The sequence below is a fragment of the Chinchilla lanigera genome, unplaced genomic scaffold (assembly GCF_000276665.1).
Source record: "Chinchilla lanigera isolate Chin_1 unplaced genomic scaffold, ChiLan1.0 scaffold00016, whole genome shotgun sequence".
Taxonomy (NCBI): domain Eukaryota; kingdom Metazoa; phylum Chordata; class Mammalia; order Rodentia; family Chinchillidae; genus Chinchilla; species Chinchilla lanigera.
In genome coordinates, this window is record NW_004955417.1 from 7,709,414 (window position 1) to 7,720,377 (window position 10,964).

The window sequence follows — 10,964 nt, forward strand, 5'->3', positions numbered from 1 at the left end:
TATTCAGTTCACATCTGTATTCGTTACATACCTTTGCCTTTGTGAAAAAAACTATGATTTCTGAGGTGGCATTCATCCAACCATTCATTTATTCAAGCCTTGTTGAGTATCTACTGTGTGTCTGCCACCATTGTGGCAATAGGAATATGGTGGTGCTCAACACAGGTAAGATCCTTGTCTTTGAAGAAATAGAGAGAAAAAACAAGTAAACACGTTTAAGAAACAAGATGAAATCAGATAGTGGAAAGTGCTATGAAAAAAGCAGGGCAATGTGATTGCAGTGAAGAGGTCAGATGCTCAAAGCAGTCTGGGAAGATGTCTTTGAGGAGGCTACGTTTGAGCTGAGCTGTGAAAGACAAGAAAAAGCCAGCTAGAGAAAGACTGAGGGAGAGAGAAGGTAAAGCAAAGGATCAGTAAAAGTGAATCACAGACAAGGTAAATAACCTGCTCAAAGTTGCGGTCTCAGAGCAGTACCTCTAGGTCCACATTGCTCTCTTGTTAACATGTTCATGTTATTTCATGTAGTCTGGATTTCTGCAGCTTTCAGTTTGTTTCTTATCTAACTGAAGGAATTATTATGCATAATCTTCACTTGGAAGAAATATGAGGAATGTACTCATACAATGATGTCCTTGGAGAATATACACTTGGTTCCACTAGGACGTTATTGTTATTCACCAGTCATCCCAGAGGCTAAATCATAACCAAGTCCTTCACTTTTTAGTAAACATCAACAGTATTTTCATCTACCTTCTCATTCACTTCTTTTTAGTAAAGCAAAATGTGTGTTGCAATGTAGATGTATTATAACAATAGATTAATCTCTCTAGTAAGAACAGCAGAAATGCAACAGTTTTCAGTGCAGAAAAAAATCAACCTGTTAGGCACAGTTATTCTAAAATTTTCTTTTCTTACCTTTCTGTCCTTCAACTCTGTTTTAATGTATGTCACTCTTCCTTTTTGCTCCATGATGGCAACATAGGAATCAACCTAGAGCAATAACAAATTGAATGCATCTGAAATATCTTCTCACAATTGATAAATGAGCAAAATGAGGCTTTATTGAAACAATTAAATTTTTTTTCTTTGTCTTTTTGAGACAGCATCTTGCTGTGCAGTTAAGGCTGACCCTGAGCTCACTTTGTAGTCCAGGTTGGTCTCAAACTCACAATGATCCTCCTGCCTCAGCCTCTGGAGTGCTGGGATTACAGGGATGGGCCACCACGCCTAGAAAAACAACTGAATTTTTGAAAATCAGAATTACTTCATCTCATCTAGATAATGAGATTATTATGGTACAATATTAGCCATGAAAAAGTTAATATATAAATCTATTATGTTTGCTTTAATTAATTTCTGTTTTATGCTGTTTTTCTTGTAATTGCCTCCTCAATTTTTGAAAATCAAAATTATTTTGAATTTATGGTGTTGTTTTAATTATCTAGTATCTATTCTGTACCTCCCTAATCTGCCATTTCCTTCTCGATTTTTAAAATCAGAATGTTTTCATCTTATTTAGACAATAAAGTTCTTTGGGTACAATATTAACCACGAAAAAAAAATATATGAATATATGATGTTTGTTTTAATTATTTAATTTCTGGGTGTTTATTGTCATTGTTCTTTTGGTTTCCCTGCCATTTCGTCCTCTGAAGGATCTAAAACTTGAACCCCTGGAAGAAGAAGTTATTGAAGGGAATACTAAATCTGTAAGTACCTTTCCAGGTGAAAATTTTAGATATATACACTTTTAAGACATGGTTGAATATCTTCAAAAACTATTATCTCAATTACAAGTTTAAAAATTGAGTGAACATGTGAACATATTTCATTTTGCATGGCTAAATTGTGATTTGTAGAAGCATAATATCTACTTCACAGGGTTTTTGTGAAAACCCTCAGCATGTAGTAGATGAAAAATGAAACTTTTATGCATGTATAAATCGATGGAGTTTTTGAGCAATTGAATGGATATGACTGCCAGAAAAGGCTAACATGCAAATTTGATCATAAACACATTTTGCAAACTCTGCTAGGTTGAGTACTTTACATACCTGAGCTGAAGCCTGCTCCTATTTGTTATTGTATTTCCAGTGTTTAGCCTAAATATAGAAACCTTTAAATGCTCAAAAATAATTTTTCAAAGAATAAATTGATGTTTAGAGAAAAGGGACCATTTATATCCCTGGGGAAAATGTATGCATAGTGGTGACAATTTATGAAAATTGGATGAAAATAGACAAAGTAATCCTAAAAGGTAAACTGAGTTGCAATTAAAAAAAATTAGTGAATAAATTATTTGAAAAGCAACATGTACTGTGATTTTATCATTTTATCTTAACACATATTTACAGTACCTTCTATTTGGGGAAGTTGGATGTTTGCATTTACATTTAGTGAGAAACTAGATTTTGTGATCTTGGATACCAACAGAAAATCACTGTTTTCAAAATACTTTACGTGTATTATGTGCTTTGTAGATGTTGAGGGACTAGTCACATTTACATGGAAGCTGGGAAATACATTTCACCTGTATATGGTGCAGTGTTTCCCAGGCACTGACCACATGGCAGCAATGCCCACTCACGTGATAGGCGCCTGCCCATTTGTTCAAATTTGGGTTACAAAAGGATTCTTCATGGAAAGCCTTGGGGTTTCTCAGAAATGTTGAATAATGGCTGCTACCATTAGACTCTTAGAGATCTGCATATTTTCCCATGATACAACTGTATTTTTCGACACTTTTATTTCTCCAAAGACATGGTTGTGGTCTGTGTTAGCCCATCGGGCACCTCAGATTTTACAGTGGCTGACTTCTATAGCACGGTGAGCAGGTTGGAGGCTCCATCCTAGGATGGCTGGTTCGTGTGGTCTTGTAGGTGCAGCAGTTGTTGATCTTGTGATGCCACGTCTGGTATCATCTCATAGGCTTGAGGAGAACAACTTCAGAAAAAATGAACACAACTCTTCTAATGTTGTGAGAGACAATTGTCTATTCTTAAATAATTTCGTGATGTGAGACCATTAATCCCTATCTATGAGGGAGGAAAATCATGCAAGGGTTGTTTGTGAAAGGCAGCAGCTGTGACATCTGCTAAGCCTTGACAGAAGAGAGAGATCAATGCCAGTACACACCCTAAAAGATCAGTACACACACAGGATTACTAATGCAATACCATGTAAAGTGTGAGTATGGTCAAAACATGTAGTGAAATTTAAATTTTAAAAATGTATTACAGTAAAAGACACATCACCTTTAATCCCCCTCAGGATACTTCCCTTCACTTTGAACACATATTCCATTGGTTTTCTGGGTGGTTTGTTTGTTTGTTTTGGCCATTTTCTGAAATAGTTCTGAAAGTCTTTCACATGTGTCGTTAGTTGTGCTGTCAAGGCTACCTCGATGTTCTGAGTCTTTTCAAAACATTTGCCTTTCGTGGTCATTTTGACTTTGAGGAGGAACCAGAAGTTGCACAACTCCAGACCTAGTAAATAATGTGGATGGTGTGAATGAGGACACACCATTATGTTTTCACCTGACAGAAAATGCCATAAACTTTTGACCAATGGGGGGTGATCAAAACTTACAGATATGACACATGTTTAGATTTAAAAACCTGTTACAGTAAAAGATACATTACTATTAGCCTTCCTAATAGTAAACTCTGTCACTTCTATTACATCCCATCATTCTTTGCAATGTGTCTTTTACTGTACTGAGTTTTTATTTAATTTAAATATTTGCCACATCCTTAAATCACTGCTGCACTTTAAAAAATTAGGACTGGAAAGACAGTTCTGTTGTCAATACTCTTTAAAAGCAGGATGAGATATTCTTTCACTATTTTCAACCATGTATAATAGGTAAAAATAAGTATGATCTTTGGGAATAGAAACATAGTAATAGCTCACGCTGATTATTTTCTCTCAGAATTAACAATAAGAGCCAAGTGTGATGGTACATGACTGTAATCACAGAACTCTGGGATACTGAGGATCATAAATTTGAGCCCAGCTTGGGTAACTCAGTGACTTGGCAAGATTCTGGCTCAAAATAAAAAATGAAAAAGGCCGGGAATGTAGCTCAGTACAGTGCTCTGTGTTCAATTCTGAGTACCACAACCACCAAACAAAAAACAAAACAAAACAAAAATCAATTAACATTAATATATTTGTCATTAAAAGCAGTACTTTTTATTAGTGGCAGTACATGCATTACTATCGATTCCTACAAAACCTCTTATATTCAGAATAAACAAAACCATTTTTCATAGTTATTTCAAAGCCAGTACTCATAATTGTATCCTACTAAGTGTTCAATGATTTATTCTGGTGCCTAAAACCAGCTTTAGAATTTGTTGACTAAAGACATTTTTTTCTTTTCCATTAGTGAAGGCATTAGAGCTTTTAACAATAAATTCCACAACAGAGAGCAAAGTCTAAGTTTGTATTGCACTTCGTTTTTTAAAAGCCAGTCTCCACTGAGTGCATGCTCTCTGCCAAGAGTGATGCTGAACACCCACACATCCCACTCACTTGATCCTCACCACAGCCATCAGTGGCGCCATGCTACACATGAAGAAATTAAGATGTTGAGAGCATTCAAAACTATAGCTGAACCTCACCAATTAGGCACCTGACCTATACGCACTGCCAGAAGGTAACATTTCTCTATTGGTCTGTGTTCTCATTGCTCAGACACGATACCTTGCACCCACAACTTAAAGTAGAGGTTTAATTTAGTTCATTTCAGGGAACTCAGTCTGTGGTTGACTGGCTTCCAGGCAGAAGTAACATGGTAGAAGGGTGTGGAGGAGCAAAGATACTTAGTTCACACCTGCAGGAATGCAGCGCTGGAGGTGAATGCCAGAGAGAAATGGGCAAGCGACAATACGCAGAACCAGGGGCATGCCTCCAGGACCTGCCCAGGCAAACCCAGGAGTGTACTGTACCATGTGACTGCTAAGTGTTTCTTAATCAATGAAGCTGATATGGCAGGATTAACAGTCACAACTTCCAGTCTGTTTTTGGTGGATTTCTGGCCATTAAAGTACAGCTATTCTTTGTCAGCGAGTCTCTAGACAGAGGACTATTTCATGAGGTTTCCTACCATAAGATCATAGCACACTATTTGGTGGAGTTTTTTAAAAGCACAGAAGAAGCCTTCCACTCTAGCACTGTCATATCTACTTTACCGAGCAGTGCACCATTATGACAGGATGAGTCTTAGGATGTGATATCTTTTTTAGTCCATTTTCCTCCTAATCCAAAATAATGGAAGTAAGTTTTACTAAATATCTACTATAGCCAAAGTATTTGTGTACACTGTTCTATTTAATCCTGCCCCAAGCTGTGTGGTATAAAGGCCACTATTTAAACTGTATGAAGGGTTAAGATGAGAAAGGTAAGTAATTTATTTAAGGCCACATAGCTAGTAAGGTAAAGCCAAATCTTTTCATTTATACCCTTTGTTCTTGATAAAGAAGAGAGTAAAGGACAAGATTATAGAGATAAATAAAAGAACACCTAACAATTGTACAGTATTCAAGAGTTTTCAGGGTCACTTCCATCTACTTCTGGAATGAATAAATACATAAAAGTTATTAAAGGGATTTTAATAATAGTCAGTAGTCAAAAGCAAAATCATCTTTATTTGTTGCTCCACAAATGACTTAACCCAACTGCTCCACTGTGTATCAGGCCCGGAGAGAAGGTCTAGAGATAAATTGGTGACTTTTACAGTGTAGAAAACAGATCAGAAAGAAATACAGGTATCTGATAAGAATCTGTAATAAAATATGAATATTATTACAAGAAAGTATAGATTTTCACATCAAGGAGACAAAATCTAGTTTAGGAGACTAGAGAATGTTTCCAGAATGGCATATTTAAGGCAAAGTCAGAAAGAATAATTTTTTAAGCAGCATTCATTTATCTTTTACTATTTGAATGTTTTAACATTGTACCAAAAGAACACTATAGTACTACAAATGAACATTAAAATGTCCTAAATGATTTGTAACAAACACTACATAAAAATAACAACTTGACAGTTTCTGATTTCTATTGTTGCTATAATAAAAATAGGAAATGAATGTGTATCAGGGTGTACCCAGATCTAAACGCTAACACTGTGATCTTATAACTTGTTGAAAATTTGGGGATATTTTATGGTCCTCTAACTGTCAAACAGTAGGCAGTGGGTAAGAATCAATGGAAGGTTAATGGGATTTCTGAAAGGGATCACTCCCATCAGAACACACATGCTGGGTGTGGCCAAGTAGTTGATCTACCTAAATCTTCCTTACCAATTCCACTGTGTGCTTTGTGTGGCCCTACTTACCAAATGACTATTGGAATATCACAATAATTTCCCAGACATTTTTTTTACACTGAAAAGAAGTGTGTTTAAAGACATAAGAGGACATTCTTGTGCTTTTTAAAATCTCAAACCTTCTTTGTATATTGCTGTTGAATACACTAAGAAAGTTTCGCATACTCCTTATCATAACAGGAGTCTCCAAATCTAAAATCTTTTTTGCCTCTTAACCCTCATCTAACCAATGAATAATGTTTGAATAATGTTTGAAGTAAATTGATTCTGCCATATGTTCATAAGTGGGGGACTATCACCAACTAATCTGTCAAGGAGTGTCAAGTCAACACATGTTCTTGCTTTGCAAAAACCGTTAAGAGATTGTTATAATACTCAAGAAAATCCACTATGTCACTAAAGATATACTCACAACACCATTGTAAATGGTACCAGATAATGTGAAAAATAAGTTGCTTTTAAAATATACCTGTCTCCTAAAGACATATCAGATTTTAAAAAGCTGACATTTCTTGAAAGATTCCAAGAAATCAAAGGCAGATACAACACTGACCTAGTGTCACAGGCAATTCTGTAAACTACGATTGACTCTACCTGGGAACACAGAAATTTCAGACTGAGAAATTCCCAGTATTTCACCACAGTTCGATTGTAACAAAATTCTCATGAGGTAAATGGCAAAAGGTATGCTACTCCTTCTGGATCAGAGAAACAAAAATGTAGCACCATGAAAGAATATTCTACCACTAAAAATGATCTGCACTAGCTAACCACGACTGGGGTTATGGAGTTTCTGTAAGCTTTCAGGCTTTGGTAGAGACACATAAATATCAAGAAGACAGTGAGACTTCTTTCCCCTTTTCCCAACTCAGTATTCAACAATTCAAAAAGGTCTTTTTGTCAGAATAGTTAAACTTTAGCAGATTATCTGTGCCTTATAAACTGATTTCTTTGTGTAAATGTCTGAGGAAAGAAGGGAAAGAGATCTTACATGGATTGCAAAATAAAATCTAGGAGCCAAGAGTTTAATTTTTCCATTCATACTCTCATCAGTGAATGAAGCAGTCAGCTATTGCTGCATAATGTCCCACCCCAAATTTCAGTGGCTAAAACTAACCATAGTGTTGCAGGTGGAAAACTTAGCCTGGGGCCAGGGAGACTGTCATTAGGGCGTCAGATGGCATTCCTCACATATCTGTAGTCAGCGGCACATCAGCTTTGCTGATCTCACCAGTGCTTTCTGATAAGTGTAAGGCCTCAGATTTGTTCTATGCATCCTACATTACCCTAGTGTGAGGGCTGGCACATGATAGCCTGGTACTTATGTACCTAAAGTTGTACCGGAACACCATGGTCATACCCATTTGCTTATGTTTTATCTATAGCTGCTTTTGCATTGTAATAGTAGGGGCCATGTAGGACACAAAGCCTGAAATATTTACTACTGCATCAGAAAGATAGATCATTTGAAAATGGGAAGGGATGGAGGGAGGGGGAGGAGGAGAAAGAAATATAAGTGAACTAAGATGTGTTCTGTACATGCGCCAGCTCCACATGATAACTGTAGTTGTTATGTACTGCACACATGTATTTAAAAAAAGTTTAGTGTCATGCCATACTGGCAAGAGCATGGGAATGTAATCTTGTGTATCTGGTGGAAATTTAAACTCCCTGGAGGGTAACTACACTACAGAGGTCAAAATGAAATTCAGTGCATTTTTTATTAGTACATGTTTTCAGTACAGAGTGGTTACATTCATCGTAAGGACTTGGTGCACACACATAACAACACATCTTACTCCTTTTGTCCTTCTCCTCCCGTCCCTCCTGGCTGCATTTTTTTCCCTACTGACCCACCTCCCTTCATGTCTTTTTTTTTTTTTTCTGTTATCTGTGTTTTATTTTGTTCTCTATATTTCTGTGATATTTAAGTTTCTGTGTCTGATTTATGTCGCTTAATATTATGGTCTCCAGGTGCATCCATTTTCCTACACATGAACCAAGTTTATATTTCTTAATGGCAGAGTAGTAATCCATTGTGTATAAATACCACGTTTCCTTTATCCATTCCTCTGCTGATGGATATTTAGGCCACTTCCAAGATTTAGCTATTGTGAATTGTGCTGCTATGGACATGGGTATGCATGGATTCCTATAATATGACGAGTTTAACTCTTTCAGGAAGATACCTAAATGAGGAATCGCTGAGTAGAGTAGAATTTCTTGTTTTAGTTTTTCTTTTTTGAAGAATCTCCATACTAATTTCCATCACGGATGTCCTAGTTTGCACTCTGACCAACAATGAAGACAGGCTCCTCCTCCCCACCCCAACCATCTCCAGCACTTGTTTTTATCTGATTCCTTGATGATAGCCATTCTTCTTGGAGTAAGATAAAACCTCTTTGTTGTTTTAATTTGCGTTTCTTTAATGGACAGAGCTGTTGAACACTTTTTCAAGTATTTATTGGCCATCTGTATTTCTTCTGAGAAGTGTCTGTTTATTTCAGTTGCCCATTTTGATAGAGCTTTTATTTTGAAAAGGTCTGACTTTTTTAGTTCTTTGTATATTCTAGAGACTAGTTTTCCTTTTCATATGGCTGGAAAAGTTTTTTCCTATTCTGTAGGTTGTCTCTTCACTCTGTTGGTTGTTTCCTTTACTGTGCAGAAGCTTTTTAATTTGATACTGTTCCATTTGTTGATCCTTGATGTTACCTCTTGTGCAATTCAGAAAGTCCTTGCCTACACCTATATTTTACCGATTTTGTCTTCCAGCAGATTAAAGTTTCTGTTTTAATATTTAGATGTTTGATATATTTTGATTTTAGTTTAGTACACAATGATAGATAAAGGTCTAGATTCAGTCTTCTGCATGTGGATAGCCAGTTTTCTCAACCCCATTTATAAAGAGGCTATCTTTTTTCCAACATAAGTTTTTGGCCCTTTTGTTGATCCAGTAGCTGAATGTGCTGGAGTTTTTCTGCATCCTCTCTGTTTGATCACATGTCTATTTTTGGTTTGTTGGTTGGTTGGTTTTGATTTCTTTTTGTTTTTTGTTTTTGTTTTTGTTTTTGCCAATACCAGGCTGTTTTTAATCACTTTGTAGACTAACTTATAGCTTGAAATCTAGAATTGCGATTCTTTCTGCTCAGCTTTTGTTGCCCAGGATTGCTTTTGCTGTTCTAAATCTTTTCTAGTTTCATATGAATTTTAGACTTGTTTTCTCTAGTTCTATGGAGAAAACTATTGGCATTAATTGGGATTGTATTACATCTGTATATCAGTTTTGAAAGTATTGTCATTTTGCTTGTATTTGTTCCTCATATCCAAAAAGAGGGGATGTCTATTATTTTCTGATGTCCTCTGTGATCTTTTTTTCAGAGTACTGTAGTTTTCATTGTAGAGATCTTTCACTTTCTTGCTTAGGTTAATTCCTAGGTACTTAATTTTTCTTGATGCTATTGTGAAAGTTATTGTTTCCCTTATTTATTTTTTTATTTAGCTTACTATTGGTGTACAAAAATGCTATCGATTTTTGTGTGTCAATTTTGTCTCCTGTTGAACTACTGAGTTTGTTTTTGTTTTGGTATTGGGAATCAAACTCAGGACCTTGCACTTGCCAGGTAGGCATGTGTGCTCCTGAGCTATATCCCTGGCCCTGAACTACTGAATTTGGCATTAAGATTTTTGGTGGAATTTTTTGTGTCTTCTGTGCAGATTATCATGTTATCTACAATTAATGATAGTTTGACTTTTTCCTCCCCTATACATATATCTTTTATTTCTTTTTCTTGCCCAATTGCTGTGGATAATCTTTCAAGAACTGTACTGAAGAGTAGTGGTGATAGAGAGTATCTTTGTCTTGTTTTTTATTTAGAGGGAAAGCTTTCAGTTTCTTCCAATTTAATATGATACTGACTAAAGTCACACTTTGGCTTAACTATTCCTTTCTGAAAGAGTATCTCACATGTATTCTAGTGATATGTTTACAATATTATTTATTGCAACATCGTGAAAGAGTATGAGAAAAATAGGCTAAGCATGAATGATAGGGTGTATGTAAAATACATTTCTATATATGCACATAATGGAAAGCTAGGTGGCCATTAAAAATGTATGAAATATAAAACCAAGTAATAAAAAATGCAGTTTTGCATGTACTGTTATGAAACACTTTCCAAGATATATTATTAGATTAAAAACAAAAAACAAAAAACAAGAAACAAAACAAATAATGTGGGAAGAGTCAGAATACAGCACATTTCCATGCACAGGATGGCTCTGTATCAGTTCAGAAGACGCCTAGCAATAGCAACACCCTGTGAAGAAGGAGTGAGTGGCTCCGAGACAGGTGTGAAAGGAACACAGTGTTCACTGAGGAACACTTATTCCTTCTTAATATTTAATCATGTTCATAGATTACCTTCACAAAAATAAATATTCATTTAAAATAAAATATTTACTATTTACAAAGAAAGTTTTTTTTATTTTAAAGAATAAAAGAAGGATAACATAATAATAGGGGGGACCCAGCAAATTACAGACAAAATGGTAGGAAATTATCAATGGTTATCGTTTTACGTATTATTATCTACAAAATAGTTTCTCAGGAAAACAAATAGACAAATAATAG

The 10,964-nt window shown here is 35.7% G+C and overlaps 1 protein-coding gene across 1 annotated transcript in view; it reads left to right on the forward strand.

Moving 5' to 3' along the window:
- Positions 1-10,964, forward strand: part of Necab1 (N-terminal EF-hand calcium binding protein 1) — a 164,060-nt gene that overhangs the window by 135,553 nt on the left and 17,543 nt on the right. Inside the window, exon 9 of the mRNA XM_005381766.2 lies at positions 1,656-1,709. Coding sequence (XP_005381823.1) covers positions 1,656-1,709 — 54 coding nt within the window. The remainder of the gene's footprint in view (positions 1-1,655; positions 1,710-10,964) is intronic.